This window comes from Rhodamnia argentea, chromosome 6 (genome assembly GCF_020921035.1).
Source record: "Rhodamnia argentea isolate NSW1041297 chromosome 6, ASM2092103v1, whole genome shotgun sequence".
Taxonomy (NCBI): Eukaryota; Viridiplantae; Streptophyta; class Magnoliopsida; order Myrtales; family Myrtaceae; genus Rhodamnia; species Rhodamnia argentea.
Window position 1 is genome coordinate 29,544,448 of NC_063155.1, and position 22,780 is coordinate 29,567,227.

Here is a 22,780-nt window from a genome sequence, read left to right on the forward strand (position 1 = left end):
AGGGTAGAGGGAAGCACGCTGAGCTGAGACTGATCAAGATCGGGTCCGTCAGGAATCACCAGAGAACTCCGCTGGAGCCAAACCGACTGCTCTGCTCTCACCTGATCAAAAATGCCACTTTGAGCATGCTATAATTCCCCTGCCAAAAGACACTTCACTCTTAATTCGTACAGGGCAGAGAACTATTTGGATGCCCATCTTTCCCATCCACCAAGGACGAAGGAGGGATTCTTTCCAAAAGATTTCATGATCATACTATTGTTACGTTCTGGATTACGTTGTCATTGCTCGGGTCTTGATGCTCTTAGGATTTTGTAGGAACATGTCTTAAAATAGAGGGGCACCCTGGATTTTTCAGAGAGACCATATCTAGACTCTCGTCAAAGAGATAGCACAGAGATAGACGAAGTACCTGATCAATGTAAACGAAGTGTATGACCAACGTCCCTGAAAACGTTTGTCCTGGCTTCCTCATTGGCCCCGGGGACTCCACTTGGAGTCGTATGCATGCAATCCTAGACTTAAAATAAGACTAACTATTTAGCAAGTTTGGACAAGCATGGTAACATTTCTGCTTTAGAAATCAACTTCTGATCATAAGTTAAATTTTTCTACCTCTACTTCTGAGCAAAAGTTGACGGCGTGCATGATAACACTTCTGGAGTTGAATTTCTGCTCTAGAAATGCATCCGGAGTAGAAATTCATTTGATAAAGCAATTTACGGAGTAGAAATCCATTTTGTTACATAATTTCATTTGTCTAATTCTAGAATATTTTTTTTACTCCAGAAGTAGTTTTGGGGTTACTTGAAAAAGTAAAAGAAAATTATTTTTTCAAAAGTAGAAAAATCAACTTCTATTTAGAAGCAGAAGTAGAAAAATCAACTTATGGCAAGAAATTGATTTCTAGAGTAGAAGTGTTGCCATACGTATCCCGACTTTTCTATTTCTAGAGAGAAGTAAATTTTTTTTTACTTCTTCAAGTGGCTTCAAAACTATTTTTGGAGCAAAAAAAATGCTTCAAAAGTAGATAAATGAATTTGCGTAATCAAACAAATTTTTGTTTCAAAAGCACTTCTGAAGCAAAAATTCTACTCCAAAAATGTTGTCATGCGTGCCCTTAGGTGCCTTTTGGATATGTTTATTTTTTACTTTTATTTAGAGACCAATAAAATCATTTAATTTTTTTTTATTGACTATGCAGATGTTTACTTGACATCATTTTATTAAACAACATTTGTCATGCCTTGTTTTTAATTACATACTTTTTTCATTTTATTTTTTTTTCCCTCACGGAATATTATGACTGGGATATGAGATAGGCCAGTGGGCACAGTTGTGTGCAAGAGAATAACGTTGCCTCGAAAAGGGTGGATTTATTCTTTTCTGGGATCAAGCATGTGGTTCCCTCCTAATTGCTTTGTATATTTAACGAAATTGGCATATTAAGCGATGTGGCTTGTTATGGTCGAGGATAACATATGATTAAATGTTCGCTTGTAATTCACTACGTTATTTAGTGTACAAGCTCTATAAGCCTGTCTTCTAGCTTTACATATAGAGCATGATATGTAGCTTTTGTTTAGTATCGATTGGTGGTTCATAGATATGGGCATCGTTCGCGTTTGTTCTTAATTAAACCTATAGGTAGAATGATGATCCCCGAACTTCAACTCGTTATGTAATGTGATCCTTGAACTTTGAATTATTCAATATAGTCCGTGAACTCTTGGTAAAATGTTCAAACTATTCCATAGACTACATGAAAATGGCCTATGTTATCCTTCCATTAATTTAAGTTCGGGGACAACATCGAATATTTTCCATATAGTTCATGGGCTGGTTTGAATGTGTATCAAAAGTTCACGGACGACATAGCACATTGGGCTAAAGCTCGATGACCACATTGAACAATTAAAAGTTCAAGGATCACATTGCACATTGTGTTATAGTTTAAGGATTAAGTATGTATATGGCCTCCTATTTCAAAGAGAAGAACTTGTGGTTTAACCCTTGGCCAAGTTTAGGAACATCTGCAACAAAATGTACAGCGAAAATCAAGTTTTTGTTTCACCAAATGTCGGTGCATGCAAAAATCTCAAACGGTCCACCTTCGATTTGGAATTCCACGGAAAAAGTATAATCGTGCATGCATGAAAGTTATTCGACCATGCAGAGGAACAATGGAAAGGACACTGAGGTTGCTTTTCTTTTTCTTTTTCGTTTCGTTTTTCTTTTTTTTCAATTTTTTGGGTAACTAAAATTTGATTGGCTCGCGAGTTTGGTTTCCAAGGACGAAGTCATTGCGACCTGGTACAAAAAAGGATTGCCTCATTCTATCCGAAAGATATCGACATCACAGATCTGTCACGAGGACCACAGTTCCGGTTCGGGTTTTCCACATTTCCGAAGTGAGAATTTCTCATATGGACCATATTCACCATATGTCTCGTGATCGGAATGATTGTCTAAAAAGTTCTAAATCCATTTTACGGAGGCCAATTCCGTCATAAATTTTTCAGTTATGCCAATTTGATCATAAACCTTTTGCTAATTTGTCAATTTTATCCTAAACTTTTTATTTGGATAGTTAACCGAAAGGATAACATTGACAAATCGTCAAAAGGTTTACGACTAAACCGGCATATCATTAACAAGTTTAGAATTAAATTAGCACAATTAAAAGTCTTAGGACTAAATTGATAAATCATCAAAAAGTTCAGAACTAAATCGATACGATCAAAAAATTTATGATTGAATTTGCTATTTTTTGTCACAATGAGATTGAAGTGTAGGATTAAATTAATCGCCGTACAATATAACAGGTTGAGGATTTTATGGATAATTTTTTCCTCGTGATCATATCCATTCGGCTGTACGGTATACTTTGTTCGTGAACCGGTCTTCGCATGATTTCATGAAATTGGGTAATTTTTTCCTGGCTAAAGAACGCCACAGCATCAGGCCTTTTTAAAAGTCTGAGAACACTATGCAAACAAGGACATGGCCGTAGGAATCCTATAAAAAGAAAGGGCGTAAACAGTAAGAATAGCTTTTTACTCAACGAGGAAATGATTAGGTAACTTATCTGTTGGTCCCGAGTAGATTTTCAGATTCAACTTCATAAATATAAATTAATTATCGAAGCAAAATGTCTTCTTGCTTATTTAATTTAGGTAAATACGAGAACTGAGTACGAGGAACCATCGCCACTAGAGTGCTCAAACGAGTTTGTAATGATCGAATATCGCAATAACTACATATAAATGCCAGTTTCATGCCACGAGAAAGAGAGATTCCAAGAAACCATCGCTCATATTGGCGGGAAAATAGCGTCGACACCCGAGTTTATGGACCGAGTGCGACCACGGCCATTGATCTTGTAAGACCCAGATACGGGGTCCTCGTGGAATCCTCAGGATCGATAGCCATGATCGGTCCATCTCACTGGACTTGAGTCCTGGCAGGAAACTTCCCCACATGGAGAGATGAGAACCATCACAGATTACACCATCAATCCAGAGAGTTGGCCATTCAATGGGCCTCTCAGAAGGCAAAGAACCTGTGAGCAAAAGATGGACCAGTGACTCCCGACAGCGAGAGCTATATCAAAATTGCTCAACAATCGAGGTACCGCCGGACTGCCGGTTCTCCATGGTCCAAAAAAAAAAGAGGTGCATAATGATTTACCTCCAGCTAGAAATGCGAGGATGACTTTCCTGTGCTCCTAAAAGCACGAACGGAAACTATTCACAGCATATTCCACAGTATTTGCCCATCATACATCTTACATTCTTGTTTTTCCACCATATTTCTTCTGCCTTTTTAATAGATAAGAATCCGAATACTTTGCCTCCTGACCAAGTAAAAGATCCCTCACCTCGCATTAAACAATAATACCAGAATCATTCATCCAAAGCCAAAAAAGATGGACCTAGTTCTCTGCAAATTCCCCAAACATGACAGCATCACAGAATTGGAGCTTCCACTTGGTCTCATGGTCTACAAGAACACATTACGCACGGAGATATGGGCATCGAATACTGCAGCATAACATAGTAAATCTTCTACAAACAACACACGACTCTTTTTTTCTTTTTACCAGATAAGCGGGTAAACTATAAAGCTATGAATGTTGTATCTGCACCGCGGTTGATCTCATTCTCCACAAAAAAAGAAGGCAACGGAACAACTGAGGCTCACCTCTGTAAGTTTCTATCATGTCATCAATTTCTTCAGCATATCTCTACCATCACGAGTCACACAACATGGTAGCAGATACTGAAGTCAAAATACAAGAGGCATACAGCAGACAGATGTCTTTAATCATCAGCAAAGCTCAATGCAACTGTCTCGAGTCTTCTCCATCTGCACACCCATCTCACAATGAACCAGAGATTATTTGCTGCAGATCAACTAAACCCGACATTAATAGGTGAAAGAAGACACTGCTCCTTGTTGCAGCCCTCAGATTTTCCCTGCCTATGGATGGCAAATCCACCTAGAGTCCGTAGAAACCCACGAATTCGTGTGTGCAGAGATGCTCACTGTGTTGGACGCGCTTGCAATCTCTTCCTCTCCCATTCCAACTAAGCATGGTCGTGGATAATCCATTAATTGCTTTATTAGTCAAGTAAGAAAAGCAAATAAGTAAAGTAGTTGCATTCTTTTCCTCACCACTTTCTTAACCCGTTCATTGGCAGCAGCAGTTCCTCCACTAACAGATTCAGGCACATATGGGCTGCAGACGCGCACTTCATTCAGCACAACTATGATACTCTTATCCCAGCGCACTGGAAGCCTGTACGTGAGGAAGTTAAAGTTAATAAATTGATTCTGCTGTAAAGCATCTTGGCAAGTTCCATTTCCACAAAGCGTACACTTTGAGAAGTCTCAACCAACTCGAGGCTTCCTAATCAACATTCTTATGGGGAAAATAGGCAGAGTATTTGTTTGGATAGGAAAAACAAGACCAAGAAAAGACCATCAACTGACAACTAAATCTATGGAATTCACAAAATATGATGGCATTTTTCTATCCAGTGCATTCATTTCTCTTTGCATAATAAAAGAAATAGGTGAAATGTATTAAAACTTGCTTTTGCTTATTTTTTTCCTTTTGCTATCTCTAACTCAAGGATAGGCTACAGCGCATTAAGATGCCAGGACTGAAATGCCTAAGGCGAGAGGCGAAAAAAAAAAAAAAAAGGAGCACACCAGAGCAAAGCAAGTCACAATTTAGAAAAAAATTTTAGCATTAATCATCTTAACCAGAATGAAATTTACATATTTAAATTTAAACTAAGTCAAAAGAGTAAATAAATAATGTGCAAGATAAGTGTGCACTTAGCCATAAGGAAGGAGTGAAAAGTAACCCAAACAAAATGTCATACAACTTAGCAGAAGACAAAATGAAACACCAATATCTTCCATCTTTCTGAAATAGAAGGACAAGAAAATCATTCAAAAGAAAGACTCTTTAGGGTTTCCACAACCCACAGTTTGCATCAGGCGAGTGTCTTGTGCCCCGTATGCCTGATGATTATGTAAGAAAGGTGTGCGCTTTGTAGAACACACCTTGCCTAGACATCAAAGAGGTGAAAAGCCATTGCCGCACCTTGCTTTTGTGCCTAGGTGTGTGCTTTGTGCACTTTTGACTGCACCGACCTTTACAATTCTTCATGTAATGAGCTATAGAAATTAAGTTAGCAACACGTACTGGTCAATTTTATCAGACTAACCAAGCGAAAGCGCGTTTAACTTTGATTATATCCAAGAGCTTCAGTAGAAATGCTTATGAAGAACCCTCTTATGGGCTCAACATCCACAACTATCAGATAAAGGTGTGAGTTAGCTAAACCCACATAAACCAAACTTAATTATCTAACAAACAACAGCAATGTTCCAGGCGCAACAACTTTCACCCCTGAATCTCCATTCTCTATGTTTTCTCTCCCTTGTCTGTGATTTGATAGTTAATCGAACTTCTTACTTTTAGACCATCAGTCATAACATACTGAAGTCCCAGGTACCCTCACCCAAGCATCATTGACTTTGTCCCTTGCCTCAAGATTCAAAGAAGAGCTAGAACTGAATTAGTCCAAAACACTCACTTTGACGTGATCCAATTCTATGCACCCAAAATCCTCGATCTGACAGGTAACAGTAGCTAGTCTGGAGAATTTATCACCAACATTTCCATGATACAGTGGAAACCAACCAATCTTAGAAGCACCATTTGATATGATTAACCCTAAGCATTGTCTCCTAATGAGTAGAGCAAACTTCTTCATCAGAGTAACTTTCCGTGTCCCCTCATACACATTCCCAATATTTTTTTTTAACTTCTGCGAATAAAAATTTCATGTCTTACCATAAGAATTTCCCACCTAAAAAATCACAAAACATAGGCAAATGAACGGAAAGTGAGCTATTGTTTTAAGAAGCAAACCCCGAATAGTCTCCACTACCTCAAACAAATCCCATTCTCAACCATACCCAAAGAGTTAACGCATCTTGGATAGAATACTGCAGCATGTACACGCATGGCAAAAGCCACTATCTAAAAACTGGAGAGTATATTCTATTGGATGCTATGAAATAACCCAAGTAACCATGTAGCAAAAATCGTCAGCAATATGCAAGTAGTAGAGGGTATAAAACGTGAGCCTTTACGTTTTCGACAATGCATCGTAGATGCTTTGAGCCTCGCTGGTCACACCCACTCCTATCCTCTCAGCCTCCGCCTCCGCTTGCCTGCAGAAACAAAACCCCAACCAAAACCATGGAAACTCCAAACCTCGTTTGGAAAACAAAATCACGAAAAGAAATCGGACACAGCAACAGAAATGATCGACACCAAACCTCAATGCCACTTGTTCTCGAGCTCGCAAGGCGCCGAGATCAATGTAACACTTGCTGAGATCGAGTGGGTCTTCACCGTGGCGTAGGAAGGTGAAATGCTTGATATAATCCGCCCTGAGCAGCCTCAAGTTTCGCCGAGACCCAGCCTTGGAACCCTCTTGTGGCAATCGAAAACGCGAACACAGTCAAGGAATTCAGACCAGAAAAATGACAATCGAAGCACAAACAAGAAAACCCATCGGGGCAAGCACAAAACTCGAAGCAACGAAGTCAATTGGGAACGCCGAACGAGTAAATGCTCGAAATAAGAAGGATATGGAGGACAAGGATGTTGGAGGGGGCATCGAAGGCGACGATCTGGGCTTCGAACTCGTCGCCGAAGGTGGTCTGGATGGAGAGGAAGCATCCGATGGCGAAGTCATCCGAGTTGGTGGCGGCGGCGGCGGCGGCGGCGGCTGAGTCCGTGGCCATGTCGACGATCCGCGTTCGCCCTGCTGTCCTTTCTCCTTCCCGGCGTGCCCGCGGTCGCTGCGAAAGAAGCGAAATGTGGATTTGGGTCCGAATCCGAGGAATGTTGGGCCTATCTGAGTTCGTTGACTGTTTTTGTCTCCTAGATATTTGCCCTTGGACCATACAAAGAGCGGGCGGGCATCATCGTATATTGTCTTCTCGCGTCTACCAAATCCAACCCATGTCATGTCTTCACAATGCCATTTCAGCCCGATCAACGTGGGGCCATGGCCATGAATGACTGACCTGCGATTCCTCGTTTCTCCTCATTCTCTTCGCAAGTCCTTTCCTTTCCCTTCCCCATCTACTGTTATCTACTTACAACATCCTTCCGGGCATCGAGGAGGTTTCAAATCGATCATCGATCTTAATTGTAATAGCGTTTTCCCTAGTCTCTAAGTTTGATCTTGCAACATTTACCGCATATTTGAGGTCGTTGACCTTACACCTCGTTGATAGTCTCATATTGTAGCAATGCGGTGTCGTGTGTGTCTAAATTTGAAAAAAAAAAAATAGCATTTTGATGGAGTAGCACCCATTAGATTAACAAAAGGAATATAAACTTCCACTGCATTAGTGAGCAATAACTCAAAGTTTACCAAATTAATTGTTCTTAGGGAAGGCAACCGAGCATGAGTAATCGACATGGTAAACTGAATGCCAAAGCTATTGTAGTTTTATGTATTGAAAGTAGATGTATTATCATACGTCGGGAGCATGCTTTTTCCATCTTTTGCTGCTCTAATCAAATGATAGCAAGCCTTCATCGTAAGTTGAATGATACCGAAACATGTCAAAAGAAGAGAATTTCAGAAAAGCTATTTTCTTAACCCGAACTTAAGAGATTGCGTTGAGAAAAGACATGGAAAAATGATAGGATCTCGGAATTAGGGGTTGGAATTTGAATCTTCTTTTTTTGATGTTGCTGTCATTAGCAACATTATGGGGTTGACTATGAGTATAGGAGCCAATTTCACACATTACCTATTAAGCTATGACTTAATTTTGTCTAAAACATTGCCCTTTGAAACAAAGAGAAAACCTTTGAAGAGTTCCCATCCCGCCCTCCTCGATATGTGGAATCGTCTTGAGCCATATGGAGTGATGCAGTGAGATTGTTCGCAGATATGATGGTCCAGGCCCGGTGAAGAAATGCGAAAAAACAAAGACAAAAGAAAAAAACTAGACACCAAAAACCCTCTCAGAGCGTTGTCAAACATCAGAAGTGGCGAGTGCTGTTTCAAAGCTGATTTCCTTTCACCAAAGAAGCCATGCGCAAAGGAAGGAAATCTATCAGAAGATGAGATAAAACAGGGAACGAAAAACCTTAAATTAATATATTTTTCATAAATTTACTCTCTAACAAATAAACCGTAAAACTCTCAAATTGGTACACCCAAAATAGTAGATAAAAATTTCAATTTGGTATACCCGTCAACTATCACGTATCATCTAACTTAGCAACTTATCGGAAAAACCTAACGTAAACAAAATGAAAGTAAAATATATCGGTTTGGAAATTTTTATAGTCAAAAAATTAATTTAAGGTAAATCTATTATAAGTATATTAATTTGAAAATTTTCATAATCGAAAAATTAATTTGAAAGAAATATATTATAAATATATTAATTTGATATTAATTTTTTTGGTATTAACTCATAAAACAACGACCAAAAAAAAAAAAAATCCACCAAATTTTAGTATTTTTCAGCGCCTCTAACGAATGACTTCGGCTTCTCCGTTGGAAGCTCATCCTCGAAGTCGAATCCGAGCTCTGTCTCTCTCTTCCTATGGCTGCAACACTTTCCTTCTCTCTCTACTTAGAGCCCCAGCACCATCTCCACCACAAAACTCACCACTCTCTCCATTTCCCATCATCGACACCCCCCAGTCTCAGACACCCACCTCTCGGTTTCCATAAATTCGACCGCTTCGCCTTCAGCACCTCATTCTCATCCTCCCAGCCCTCCCCTCCGACCACCGCATCGACCGGGACAGCACCCTCCACTCCGTTCCTCGACGACCCGTACAGGACCGGGAGGTTCTTGACCGATGAAGAGTTCGACAAGCTCCGGTCCCTCGAGAGCTTCGCGTACGACCGGGAGCTGAGGTCCGGGTCGTTGCGGGTCCGGGTCATGAGGGCCGAGGAGATAGACGAGACCGTGAGGCTGCTTGCCGATTCGTTCGCGGAGTCGATGCTGCTGCCCGGCGGGTACGTGTCGCTGCTGAGGTTCTTGGTGAAGCAATACTTGATCGAGCGGCGGAGCGTGATGCCGCACGCCGCGACGCTTGTCGGGTTTTACAAGGGTGGGGAAGAGGGCGAGGAGGAGTTGGCCGGAACCGTGGAGGTGTACTTCGACAAGAGAGGCTCGAACGCTTCTCCGCCCACGCCGACGCCTCCGCGTAACTCTCCTTATATCTGCAACATGACCGTCAAAGAGCAGCTCAGGAGGTAATACTGGAGCCCCACTAGTTGCCTTGCAATGCTGTTGAACCGAGAAACGGGGATTATGTATGTTGCGTTTCTTGGCAGTTGGTGCTAGACATGGACACTTGTGTGTTGGTTGTTTTTAGTATAAATTGGGTGTAGGGTCATGTGGTGGTGAGCACGGAACATTGTGTTTTTGGAAATGAAGAAGCCTACTTACATGTTTCTACCAGCTCTGTCGCAGCTTTGTTGAATGTCATCTTGTTCATTTGTTGCTTCAACTGAGAATAAGATGATTATTTGACACTGGCCTTTTTGTTGTAGAATGCAAGTATTCTAATTCATGTTGATCAAGGGCTCTCCCGCTTTATTTGAAGCATTCTTTGGACCAAGGTTTAGATTTCATTCTTGTAACCTGGTATTTACCCCGTCTAAGGAGTTGTAAGTGGATAATCGATTGCAAAAGTCTGTCAGTAGCTTTCTTTATTGATAAAATGATTTCAACTTCCTAAATAGCTCAAAGTCATGTAAATTGCGATAGCAAAGTATCAACTTCCTAAAGCGTTCAAACTTTGCTTGCGTGTCAACCATACTTTATGGTGGATAGGTTAAGTGGAAGTTGACAAATTGTGATGAAACTCTCCAAGGATGAAGTAACTATGGGTTCTAAGCCGAGTTCCTTTTAACTTTCAGGAGAGGTATTGGCTGGCATCTACTGAAGGCTAGTGAGGAACTCATTTCCCGAATGTGTTCCTCACAAGAGGTGTACTTGCACTGCAGAATGATTGACCTTGCCCCATTTAACATGTATACAAAGGCAGGTTACAGAATTGTTAAGACAGACAACGTTCTGGTCCTGTTGATACTTCAGAGACGCAAGCACTTGATGAGCAAGAAACTTCTAGTACTAGACAGTCCTCCGGAACTGCATAAGTCAGGCCCTGACCAAGAACAGACCTCTTGATGCATGCTGAGGTAATGTCATAACGTATAAATTTCCTAGTTGCCAGGGAAAATCACAGTTACTTATTTTTCCCATCTGTAACATGTGAATCAATCATCTTTGTACAATTTCCACTTGAATGATGATCTTGGTTTGCCTTCTTCGAAATGCTGTGTTCCAAGTTTCTATAGACGTCCTGTTTCATTTTCCCACTCCCTTTTAGGTATAGAAGGTTCACTTTGGTGTCTGTTGTTTAAGTATTCACTTAGGTTGACCCTTTGGCTGTAACAAGAATCTAATTGATCTCTTATTCTTTAGTGCAATTTCATAATAACTTCAAGTTTGTAGATATCTCCAGTTTCATCTCTGCCTGTATCAACTTTGACTAAGCATGATTTACCGTAATTTTACGAAGAAGGAATCTTCATTACTTGCTTACTTTTGATCTTGCTTCTTTAATGTGATTTCTGCCTGCATTTTGGATTATCATGATATATCTTCTTGATATCGGATTGACCATTCTTTAAGATGCGGTATGAGTTTTGGACAATCATGATAGAGATGGGGTTGTGTAAAGCAATTCAAATTATCTGGCTGTCTCTAATGGGGACAAATCTCTGCACATTTGAAATAAAAATTTGTGGAACAAGGGATAATTGTATACACACCAAACAAACTTGGCATTGCATAAATAATTCAACTTGAAGCTGGCAGTAGGAAAGAAATAAACACATGAATGTTATTACCTGGCCTAGAGGCCATAATTCAAAATGCTTCTTAAGTGCATTGTGATGTTCCCCAAAATCTCCTTAAATTTCTCTTGATTACCTTGTGCATTGCACATGGTTTGTCTCTGTCTCTTCACAGAGGTTACAAAACACACTTTTAAGAAGATTAGGTACATGAAGGCCCAGAAAGTATTCTTCTATCAAAAGAGGCCATATTCCTTCATGGAGACATTTTGATATCATTTTTCTTCTTGTGAGACATCTCATATCTTAGATCAAATGCGTTTGTTCACAGCAAGTCCCAAACCTTTCGAGTTAATGAAGGATATTAGGTGAAGTTCCTTTACACATTCCCCCATGGAGGGTCTCTCGCTACTCTCAGGTCGAACACAGCGTGATGCTAGGTTAGCATACATGGCTATGGATTCCAGCGTGTATGAATTTTGAGTGAGGTCTGGATCCATAATTTTGCGCAATTTTTTCCGGCTGTTCAGTAAATTCCTTACCTGCAACTCAAAGTAGATTTTCTTGTGTCTTATAGCTGTTCTAGGTTGCGAAGGAAATATTGAGTTCGGAGTTGAAATTTATGTACCTGAAGTACTAGATTCTGGTCATTTGGACCCTGATTTAAGTCCACTGCTCTTCGTCCTGTCAAGAGCTCAAGGAGCACCACACCAAATGCGTACACATCGCTTTGCAGAGTGAGTTTTCCTGTCTATTGCCAAAAGCCACTTTAAGCCAACTGGGAACAAAAAGAAGGCGAATTATGCTAAATCTATTTGGGATTTTGCCCAAATTCAATTTGCAAAATTATGATTAAGAAATTGCCTGTTGTGGATTTGGTAGGCACTCATGCTAACTTTCCATTTTGGTAAATCACATGCCTGGTTTTTGCAACCTTAGATCCATAAAAAAACAATACAGCACAACAACGACTGGGTAACTTAGTTTGATTTCTATGTGACAGTGGATTTGTTTTTTTTTTTTTAACTTTTCAGTTTCTCAAATATCGAGCGTATTAGTCCCCAAAAATTCTCTAAAAACTATCACAAACCCATCAGGGAAACCCTGGAAAGACTGAAAATTGCAGCTTAGAGTAACACATAAGCATATGTTCTAAGTGATGGGAAAAGAGTACCCCTTGGATGGGACAAAAAACAAGCTGAACAATCAAGTTTTATAATTTCAAAGCACAGACCTGAACAGTCAATCTCCTCCTAGATGATTGATTTCACTTCAATTGAAGTGCACCAGAATTGGAGAAAAATGGAAGTGAAAAATGTCTAAGTTGAGTAGTTTGTGTTCATTTCAAGAGGCACTTTAAGGGAGTCTGATGGTCTAAACTGAGTTGTGCACCGTGCAAATTTTGAAACCGCTAAGTGATGAAGTTTGCAGGCAGTTTCTTTTCTTTCCATTGTGTAGCTTTAAAAAACTCTTTTAAGTTCTAGAAAACCATTGATTTCTTATCTTCCTCTTTTGGAAAATCTCTCAAAACAAAACAACAATAGAGATTTTTCGTTGTTTCCCTTGCAAAGGTAAGGATGTCTATGACTGTTCTGGAAGTTTGAGTATCTTATTTGCCTAGTGTGAATAGCATGTCTAAGACTGGTTATGGCCAATTCTACGGTTTCTTTGCCTAGTATGCTACCATGCCTAAGTCCGGTTGTGGCCAACTCAGTAGTTTCAATCATTGTGCTGGCTGCACCTGGCATTAGCCTGACTGTAATGCTTTTTTTTTTTTTTTCTGTTTTTTGGGGGGTTTCGGGGGGGTGGTTTGCAATGGGGTTGTTGTTGAATTCACTTTGTGGAAAGTTTGGGAAGGACAACAGCACTTCTAACCTATTCTAATTCTTGAACAGACTCCCTGAGCTACTTGTATTGCCATATATTGATGATCCAGATGACATATCCGGAAGTCATTTGGCTCAGAGACTAGATACATCTTCAAATGCTCTAGAAGAACTTTGTACTTTTTGAACTGATTTGGCACAGAGACTAGATATATCTAGAAACTATGAATGTCGACAGTAGCTTACCGATGTATACTCAGGATCGAAATAGCCGAAAGTACCAAGCATTCTGGCAGTCTCACACATTTCCTGGCCCTTGGGCATTAGCTTGGCGAGTCCAAAATCGGATATCTATATATCAAATAGCCTCTGAATAAGTTCTTTTGTGCCCTTAAAGCTGGCCATACTGAGGGTCAAAGCATTCTTATCTGGTTTACCTTTGCCTCGAAATCAGCCGTTAGAAGTACGTTGGTGGATTTGAAATCTCTGTGGATAATTGGGATTCCCACAGCTGTACCTGAATGGAGATAGGCTAGCCCCTTTGCTGCTCCTATTGCTACTCTGAGCCTTGAAGGCCAATCCATCTTTGAATCCCCAATTCCTAGCACAAGCGCACAGTGAATTCTTACTTATCAAAAGTCAGTTCACCGGGAATATATATATCCTGAGTGCCGAAAACTAACCATTCAAATGATCTTGCAGGTTCCCATTTGGCAGATATTCATACACCAAGAACCTCTGCTTCCCATCGGCACAATAGCCGATTAACGACACCAGGTTGGGGTGATCGAGGCGGCTCAAGATATCAACTTCAACCCGGAACTCCTGTTCTCCATCAGCTTCTTTAAATGGTGGCAGCTCCATTTTCTTGATGGCAACTGCCTTCAAGTCCACATTAAATAGAAGATAATCATATAATGTGTTTCAACAAGAATTCAGGGGATTAAGTATGTCCTGAAGGAGATCTCTTTAACTAGAAAAGGGCTTGCGAGCGAGAGTCTGTGCAGGGAAGGGAAGCATTCATTTGTTATTTGCTTACAAATAATCGTAATCCATTACTTTCTTTAACCTGAATAGCTTAATTCACATAACACGAGATGAGAATTGTTATCTTTTGTACTTTGCCTCAACAAGAAACCTAAAATTACGCTCTTTGCCTTGTACCTGTCCTGACCTGAGATTCCCCTTGTAAACTCTACCAAACCCTCCTTTCCCTACCAACTTGGCATCGTCAAAAGACGATGTCGCTTCTTCCATTTCTTTAAGAGTGAATACGGACGAGCCATTGCGCCTCTTTGAGGTTTGTAGAGATTGATCTTCGAGTTGCCAGAGCTTCACCGGCTTATAAGTCCCTGCATCCGTAACAGTGAGCAGCAAGATCGAAAGTCACCAAGAAGCCAATACATAGTGGTATCAAATTGATTCTGCTAAATATTGCGAAAGAAGAGACTCGTGCAGAAGTATTACAGGGGTCTGCCTGTTCCAGGGATTTGCTTCTCCGGCGCTTGTTCCAGGTTGAGACCAAACCGAACGGCATGACGGCTCCCTCTCAAGATGATCTAGTTCCGGGTTTCAAAGTTCATGTTACACGAAACAGAATGCCGTTCGGGAGAGAGAAAGAGAGGAAGCTCCGTTATAAGAGAGGAACCGGGGAACCGAGGAAGAGCGATTGGGTCGACGTCACAGAGCATCCGATGAAGAGAGAACTGAAGCATCAGTGCAGGGGGGATTGTCTCTGTAAAAAGCTCCAATGTCCCGCTTTTTGATGGGCAAGTGGAATACGAATAATGGGTTGAGTGAGAATCATCGCCCGAGAGGGATACGTACGAAGCAAGTGAAGGTCGACGTCGTTTGGGCGGAGAATGCATTCACCATACCAGTCGACAGTAGCCTCCAACGACAGCCTTAAAAAATGCAGAGGAATTCAGAGGACGTACTTGAAGTAAAAGATAAAGTCGAAGGGAGTTGGTATTACGTGATCGCCTTGCATGAGTATTTTAAGTTTGGTCCTTGTTTCAAAAGTAAGCAAAAGAGATGAGATCTCTCCCTCCTCCTCGATTTGATTTTCCCTCATCTCTTTCCTTCGAGAAGGGATCAAGATGTGGCCGTTGAGAGGCCCTTTTCATCCGTTTGAATTGTAGAGCCAATTTTGACCCCAAAAAAAAAAAAATGGTAGAGCTAATCATTGAATTTTAGCTAGAATTAACGTAGATATACTCGCGTTTTGTGCAGTTTATCATCCAAAGGTTAATTAAAATTATGAGAAGAAGTCTAATTGTTGACGTTATCATTAGATGATTAAAAAACTTGTGTTCCTATAGAAAATTATTGAAGCGGCTTATAACTAGAAAGCATAAAATCGAATTCATAAAATGACCCATCACATTTCGTGTTTTGTATACTAATAGCTTAGCACGAGTCATCAGCGCGTCGATAAGTGAATCGAGGACCAACTCCACTTTGAACCCACACGAGTCATGTAAACCACATCTAGAAATCCAGATATTTCTTCTACAAACACATGAAGTGGGAGGAGAAATTTAGCATTCCTAGTGACATCGAAAAAGGGGAGAATTAACAACAAAAAAAGTCACCTATTGCAATTGTGCTAATTCAGTCTATTTGACCGGCTGCGTTGATGTGGCAATTTTTTAATAATATTTTAATTTTTCGAATTTTTATTTTTCAATAATTTTTTTCTGTCTTTTTTTTTTTGGGGGTTTGGGCCGACAACCTCCTACCGGTCGAGGGCTGGCGGAGGTCTCTGGCCCCTGTGTGAGGCCTCGAGACTTCCGCCGGCCCAAACCCCAAAAAAAAAAAAAAGAAAAAGAAGATAGAAAAATTAGTTAAAAATAATTAAAAAGTTTGAAAATATTAAAATATTATTGAAAATTTTCCATATCAAGACCGGTCATATGGATCGAAATGGAATAATTGCAAAAAGGTTTAGCGCTGAATTTGTAAAAAAAAAAGAAAATTTAGGATTGATTGATATAATTGTAATAAATTTAGGATTTTTTTATTTATAATTTTTCCATTGAATAGTACAGGGGGTTAGCTGCAGGGCAAAGGGTTCACCAACAAAGGGTCAATGAGCCAATCTCAGTGATGTTGGCTCAACAATTGTTGTGGATCTCGACAAGTCAGGAGCAACTAATTTAGACAACGACATTATCCGCACGAACACCAAGAAACATTAAACACAAGAACGAAAATAAGAAAGTGTTGTTTGGTCCGTCACGCTGACATTTGTGCTGAGGATTGTTGATGGATGGTGGTACGAGGTATGGTTAGGGATCAGAGGAATAGTGAGAAGGAGATGAAAAACAAAGAAGTTATTAAGCTTATAAATCAAGCCTTTAGGCAGGGAGAACCGGACCATCCTCCGATCCGATTTTTGGTTAGCAACCGAAATGGCCAAGAACCAATCGAACCCGGCATTGATCCGGCTCAACCGATGTTCAATCCAGCGAAAAGCTCGGTCGAATCGGGTAACCAATTGACCTTGGCACTTGTTTATTGTAGGTAGAGTCTATCTGATGTATTTTGAATTATGGACGATGATTGGGAACGAATCTGTGTTTTCCGAGTTCGAAATTGGCATGAACATGAAAACCATCGCAGTCTCGGGGATTATGTTGAGGGAAGCTTCGCCATGGAAGAGGTCAAGGACATATCAGCTCCTGCTCACCTGAAAATACAATTTGGAGCATACTTCCGAGGGACAAATTGGTCAAACTGGGTGTATACTGGTTGGCCTTCTCAGAAACCTCGCGTGCTTTTGGAGCTTCATCATCATATCCTAAATATTTTCCGCTTCCTAAAGTTTCTTAATGTTTACATTTATAAAGTTTAGCTCACCGAATTATATGACTTGAGCCATAAGAGCTAATCCCATGCGTATTGTATGTACATCGGGTTGCTCTGGGTCTGCTTCACCAAGGTGCTCTAGGTCCATCCTTACGGTTTTCTCTACTAGGGCCCACTCCCATTGCTCTAGCCATACGGGCTTGACGGCAGCAGACTCGTCATCGTGTGAATTGCGCATACCAAAGTAAAAGGACTCTCGAGACTTGTTTGCTTGTTTCTAAATATCTGAAAGCTTGGTACCCTTTCGAAGTCCTGAAGAGGAAGATGTCTTTTGGGTTAACGTATAGTGCGACTGTATATAGGGTCATATGAGATTTCCCTGTTCTCTCCCCCGATCGGGATATCCTCCGTTTCGCCTAAAAAAAAATTTGAATTATCAAAAAATTGGAACGTGAAGTGAAATCAAGTGAAATTATACCCTTTTTATTTTGCAGGGTAGTCAACTTTATATTATCAATTGGAGAAGTCTATAGAATAATTAATGGTTGGGCTAATAAAATGAAGTATTTAGACTTCATTCAGAAAAAAACCCAATTGGTCACATATTTATGATTACTACTACTTATATTACAGATTATAAAATCGTCTTCTCATACATTAAGAGAGTAATCTTAAACTTTTAATCAAGTGAGTAATGTGATAGATACATCGAATATTTGGCATTGGCAAAAGACTTGATACAGTCAACAAACCTTGCAAATAGCTTACAAACTTTATAGCCTTTTCTACTGTACAATCACTTTAGATGAAAGTTTATTTTTTTTTGGCTTAATTTTCATATCGCTTTAGCTTAATTTATCATAAAATATAAGCTGGGGGGGGGGATAGCATATGAATTTTGGAAATTTCAAATTAAATGTGCACTATGGCTAAGTTTAAAAGGGTGAAATGAAATATGCGTAGAACCGTAACAGTTGGAGATGTTGACAATCATCTAAACAGTAGAATTGGCTCTGATACCAATTGACAAGATAGGAACGATTCCTGTGAAAGCAGGTTTATTTTCTTGTGGGGCAAGTTTTCTATACAACCATACCAGTCGAGTCTAGCAGAGATAATTTTCTGCTTGAGGACGTGATGACCTTCATGCTGTGTTTAACAGCGAAAAACCTACTTCAGTACTTTGATCCGCACCAGGGTTGTTGTGATCGTGAAGCACATTGTTTCCAGCCTGCCATACAGAGTAAATGCAACCATTCCAAGCCAGCTTGAGGAGGATTGAGGAAGAACCGGGACCCTTGACTCGCTGCTGAAGCCATAGAATCTCAGGTTCCCAATCTCCAGGAGTTCTATTCTAATAATAGGACAATGATGCGAAACCGTCTGCCAAAGCTGGGAAGAGAAACGACGGCCAAAGAACAGATTGTTTCTGGAATCATTGCATTGCCTACAGGGAAAGCAAACTAGATAAGTGGAAGGAGAAACCAACTCCCAATCCTGTCAAGAGCCAATTGAAAATTGCCATCCGAGGGATCAAAGCAAACTTGGGAACACAGTTGAGGACCCCTGTTCCTAACCAGATCCAAAGTTGGAGGAAATGATCAAAGCACCACTGGAAGACTCTGTGCAAACAACTCTTATCTTCTAAAGCAGAATGTGGTGTAAGTGAACCACATATTGCCGGCTAGGATAGCAACAATAGCATAAGATCTAGCACTAGGGAAAGACCAATGAGAATCATATATTATGTCAGCAATCCTAGCAGAAATAGGCAATGCAGCATCATGTAATGCTCTGAGAGGGTAGACAACGAGAATGATCCAGCGGGGATGCCAATGATCAGTCCGCAGATAGGTGGACAGGCCATTGTCAATCGGGTATCTCGTAAAAGGATTAATCAGAGAACTGCCTTTCGAAATCTTCTTCCAGGCGTGAGTACAATTGCTATTGGGAGAGGCAGACCAAATACTCCCCCTTGTCATAACTATAATCCAACCGATTCAAAGAGAACCAGATGTTAGCAGAAACCTCCCAACACACTTCACAATATAGGTAGTATTTCACAAATCAAAGCTTTCAAAACCCAAGTCGTCCCTCATGTTTAGGAGGAGAAATTTGGTCCCAACTGACCTTAGCACCAGAGCTTGCATCGCGCCTTCCCTTCCAAAAGAAAGATCGGCATTTTCGCTCAATGGTCTTCACAAATTTCATAGGAAGAATAACAATCTGGGACCAAAAAAGGGGCTAAGCTATGGGTCACAGCCTTAATCAATTGAAGCCAGCCAGCGTATTTGAGTCTTCAGCAGGCCAACAAGAAAATCTAGCTGCGATATAATTGATGAGAAGTTTACTGTTCTTATCAGACAATCTTCCAGAAATAAGAGGAACACCAGAAAATCTTACAGGCTACTGGCCCCTTTTAAAGCCACAAATCTCCAAGATTTCATTGACTGGATCTTCATTAGAGCCAGAAGTGCAAACTGTGTCTTGTGAGGATTAACGTGCAATCCAGATACACTCCCGAGGAATTTGAAGGATATGGAGTATCTCATTCAAAGAACTAACATTCGCCTTTAAAAAATATTATTGAGTCATCCGCGAAACAAGGTGTGTTAATTAAACTCAAGAGCAGGATGGTTGATATTTCATCTTTCCACTTTGAGCTGCAGAGTTGAGAAGCCTAGATAAGGGCTTCCACAGCCAACACACACCCTCTTTCCCTGCAAAGAATCCCCTCCAAGGAGCCTTTGATGCTTAGGAAGAAAGAAGGCGATCTTATACAGTTTGTAATCCAGCTCACAATCGTACCGGGCATGCCAATAGCTTTCACTAGTTCATCAGCTAATAAAATACTATTGCCAATGCATCTACCCCACACATATGCGGATTGAGAAACGATGACGATTGAAGGTAGTATTTTGCTAAGTCCATTATCAAAACCTTAGCGAGGCATTATAGGTGATAGTACAGCATGAGATGGGCCTAAACTCAGCCATCTTAGAGGCAGTGACACTCCTAGGCTCAAGAGAAATAGCTGTAGCATTGATCTTCTCAAGGAGCTTCGAAGATAAGAAGAAATCAGGAATAGCAGCACAAATTTCATCACCAGCCACTCTCCTAGCTGAGGTAAAGGAAAGAGGTAGAAAATCGATTAGGACCTAAAGCATTATCACCATTCAGCGACAATAAAACTTCCTTAATTTCCTCATACGGAACAGGCTAATTAAGAGGAGGTTGAAGCTCAGCTGGTAACTTATACCGCAAGATGCCTTCCGAAGACAAAACAGCAATATCAATACAACCAGCACCACCAGAAGTTCCGAGAAGAGTCTGATAATGTCAGAAGCAGTGTTGTTATGGCCCTCAATCTTGTAACATCTTCAGAATTTGAAACTCTAAATTAAAGTATGCTTTGAATTTGTGAACTCGAGAGATTCATGAGGGAAACTTGAATTTTGATCACCAAGCTGGACCCAGTTGACTCCGGATTTTTGTCAAAGGAAAGAGTTCTCGAGATTGACTAGAATAGGAAGTCGAGATACTCGAACTCAATCCAGCTCAACTCGACTACAATCAATTTATAAAAGAACACGACCTCGAGGACTTGAAAAGGTCAAATGGTATATCATGTGATTTTGAGGATTTCTGTGTCTAACTGTCAAAATATCTCTGAGAAAATAGTAGAAGCTTGATGATTAGGCTAGCAAGCTTGTCGAGCTAAATATTGGCAGGCTCGAAATTATCGAGCCGAACCCTATCTACTTGCAAGTAAGCTTGACTCGGTTTCATTTGTATGTGGAACCTGTTGAACTGATAATTTCCAGGTTCTACGGCGGTTCCAGGTTTTGAAAATGTGGAGGGGTAAGTTCCAGGATGGCCGTAGATTTCTTGCACGATAATGGTTATGTCCACAACAACATTCGCCGATGATGAAGCCATTTTCGTATTGTTCGAGTGTATAATACGCGTCCATGTCAGCCTGGTTTTACTAGAAATGCAGTATATGCTCGAGAAGATTTATGTACATGTATTTAATTAGGACGGCGCGTCATTTAGTCGATACAGCTAAACGGGTATACCATTCAAGATCCTCCGTTGCAAAACAGGTTGGACAACGGTCGGGATACTAAGTGGGTCCATGTCCCTATAAGATTTGACGGTTAAGATTTGTCTCGCATGCACTCAGCCGACGGAATCGCACGCCACGTAATGGGTTCTGCCTCATGAACATTTAATAGTAGACGGGACAACCCAGCTGAATTTCGGTGACATGGCGATTCTCGATTCAATCGGGTTGTCCCCATCTGATGCGACGATTAGAACCTGGTTAGCTACTTCATCGACGTCGTCATTTGCTGCCTTTGATACCGAATGCGACCATCCACACAACCTATGTTGACCATTTCGAAGTTTGCTGATGAACACATTTCTTGACGATGATCGACTATTTAGGCGGATCCTGTGGAGTAGTCCGTCTTGGCTTGTGTTCGTCATTGAATCGTCGCTACGAGCCATTCGTCTAGGCCACTGGGCGATGGAAAGTGGTCACCTTTTGAGGGTCCATCTTCTGAAAGGTGTAATTACGACAGGCGGCAACGACAGCAACTGGTATTGATTGATCGTGGATGTAAATGCTCCTGACCGAATGCAGAACGGTGGTCCTACTGCCACGGAATTTTTTTGAAGAAGAATTAGTTTGATGAGTTCCAACCCACCATTCAGTAAGGAACGCTTTGTCACCGTTCCATTGGGATTCGAATTTGTAAAGGACCTGCTATCTGTTTGATGAAATTCCTGAACCATTTATTTTTAGCATGTCTTTCACAGACTCACGCTGTTTTTATACTCGAAGTAATTGTAACACTAGTAAATTTATGGAGTTGACGAAAATAATTTCAAGAGAAATAGTCAAAATCTGCAAATCATTATGAAAATATAAGACTGTCCGTATTAATCAAATCAACGATGTTCAGACTAATTTCTTGAAAGGAATTTTTGTAATGAGTACAAATCTTATTGGTAATCTTTGTTAATTTACATATATTAAGTATAAATTTATTATCATAAAAAAGTCTGCAACTTTAACCAAAGAATGTCACTGAAAAAAAGAAGCTTGAACTAAATTATTGAACATTACATTATCAGACATAAACCTTTAGAGACATTCAGTATAAATATACTTTATTGGTGCTCTTTTAAATAGAACTCAGTCATTAAATTTGTTAATATACTTGAATCCGAGGTAATTCTCCTACAACAGCGACGAACACATGAACTTTTCTGAATTAAACGCAAAAGGAGAAGAAACAACAATTTGGGAAAGGTTGATAAATGTCATTAGATTGATTCTTCTACATTAAAGGTGTATTTTTTGTTTTTTCTCTTTGTTCAATCTTACTATTAGTAAGGTCCCAGTGAGGACTACCTTAGAATGAAATGGGATTAATTTACAGTATATCTACCTGCCTCACTTTGTCTTCAATACTGGGGGTTCAGCAGTGACTTCTCTACCTGTTTCTGCAGGTGGACATTTATTCCACCACCGCATTGGCACCGTCGACTCAACAGGTTCACTAGGAAAGGATCACGAAAATTTCCACGACTTTAATGTACCCACCGTCCGTGGCACCGACACCATGCTTATTGGTGGAAGGAATGGCAATGTTTTGCTAAGCTTACGAGGCATGGACAATTTATCCCAGTCAA

At 40.4% G+C, this 22,780-nt stretch overlaps 3 protein-coding genes across 5 annotated transcripts; 1 reads left to right on the plus strand and 2 right to left on the minus strand.

Moving 5' to 3' along the window:
* Positions 1 to 4,003: 4,003 nt before the first annotated feature.
* On the minus strand, positions 4,004 to 7,653 carry LOC115756448 (protein LSM12 homolog). Of its 2 annotated transcripts, none has more exons than XM_048281168.1 (5): positions 7,242 to 7,653; positions 6,865 to 7,021; positions 6,676 to 6,756; positions 4,678 to 4,801; positions 4,004 to 4,589 (listed from the first exon to the last, which is right to left on the minus strand). In XM_048281168.1, the coding sequence occupies exons 1-5, from the start codon at positions 7,495 to 7,497 to the stop codon at positions 4,545 to 4,547; spliced, it is 663 nt and encodes a 220-aa protein (XP_048137125.1). In that variant the 5' UTR covers positions 7,498 to 7,653; the 3' UTR covers positions 4,004 to 4,544. The 2 variants fall into 2 exon arrangements, with proteins under 2 accessions (XP_048137125.1, XP_030552093.1); XM_030696233.2 differs by having other exon boundaries at positions 6,865 to 7,024; positions 7,182 to 7,644.
* A 1,442-nt stretch (positions 7,654 to 9,095) lies between these two features.
* On the plus strand, positions 9,096 to 14,189 carry LOC115756438. The gene is made up of 3 exons (XM_030696216.2): positions 9,096 to 9,827; positions 10,497 to 10,778; positions 13,967 to 14,189. The coding sequence occupies exons 1-2, from the start codon at positions 9,166 to 9,168 to the stop codon at positions 10,765 to 10,767; spliced, it is 933 nt and encodes a 310-aa protein (XP_030552076.2). The 5' UTR covers positions 9,096 to 9,165; the 3' UTR covers positions 10,768 to 10,778; positions 13,967 to 14,189.
* On the minus strand, positions 11,442 to 15,374 carry LOC115756405 (probable serine/threonine-protein kinase PBL28). 2 transcript variants are annotated; one of them, XM_030696162.2, is made up of 7 exons: positions 14,732 to 15,370; positions 14,429 to 14,616; positions 13,948 to 14,146; positions 13,702 to 13,865; positions 13,511 to 13,615; positions 12,067 to 12,189; positions 11,442 to 11,980 (listed from the first exon to the last, which is right to left on the minus strand). In XM_030696162.2, exons 1-7 carry the CDS (start codon positions 14,799 to 14,801, stop codon positions 11,750 to 11,752), a joined length of 1,080 nt encoding a protein of 359 aa, XP_030552022.1. In that variant the 5' UTR covers positions 14,802 to 15,370; the 3' UTR covers positions 11,442 to 11,749. The 2 variants fall into 2 exon arrangements, with proteins under 2 accessions (XP_030552022.1, XP_048137095.1); XM_048281138.1 differs by lacking the exon at positions 11,442 to 11,980 and having other exon boundaries at positions 12,100 to 12,216; positions 14,732 to 15,374.
* Between the last annotated feature and the right edge of the window lie 7,406 nt (positions 15,375 to 22,780).

Coding starts and splice junctions, on each gene's coding strand:
- LOC115756448 (XM_030696233.2), bottom strand. CDS start 7,497: ATGGTCCAAGGGCAAATATCTAGGAGACAAAAACAGTCAACGAACTCA. Junction 7,025..7,181: donor CTCCAACATCCTTGTCCTCC/ATATCCTTCTTA, acceptor TTCGATTGCCAC/AAGAGGGTTCCAAGGCTGGG. Junction 4,802..6,675: donor TACGATGCATTGTCGAAAAC/GTAAAGGCTCAC, acceptor CCTCACGTACAG/GCTTCCAGTGCGCTGGGATA.
- LOC115756405 (XM_030696162.2), bottom strand. CDS start 14,801: ATGCCGTTCGGTTTGGTCTCAACCTGGAACAAGCGCCGGAGAAGCAAA. Junction 13,866..13,947: donor CCTGCAAGATCATTTGAATG/GTTAGTTTTCGG, acceptor CGCTTGTGCTAG/GAATTGGGGATTCAAAGATG. Junction 12,190..13,510: donor TCGATCCTGAGTATACATCG/GTAAGCTACTGT, acceptor TTTTGGCAATAG/ACAGGAAAACTCACTCTGCA.
- LOC115756438 (XM_030696216.2), top strand. CDS start 9,166: ATGGCTGCAACACTTTCCTTCTCTCTCTACTTAGAGCCCCAGCACCAT. Junction 9,828..10,496: donor GTCAAAGAGCAGCTCAGGAG/GTAATACTGGAG, acceptor TTTAACTTTCAG/GAGAGGTATTGGCTGGCATC.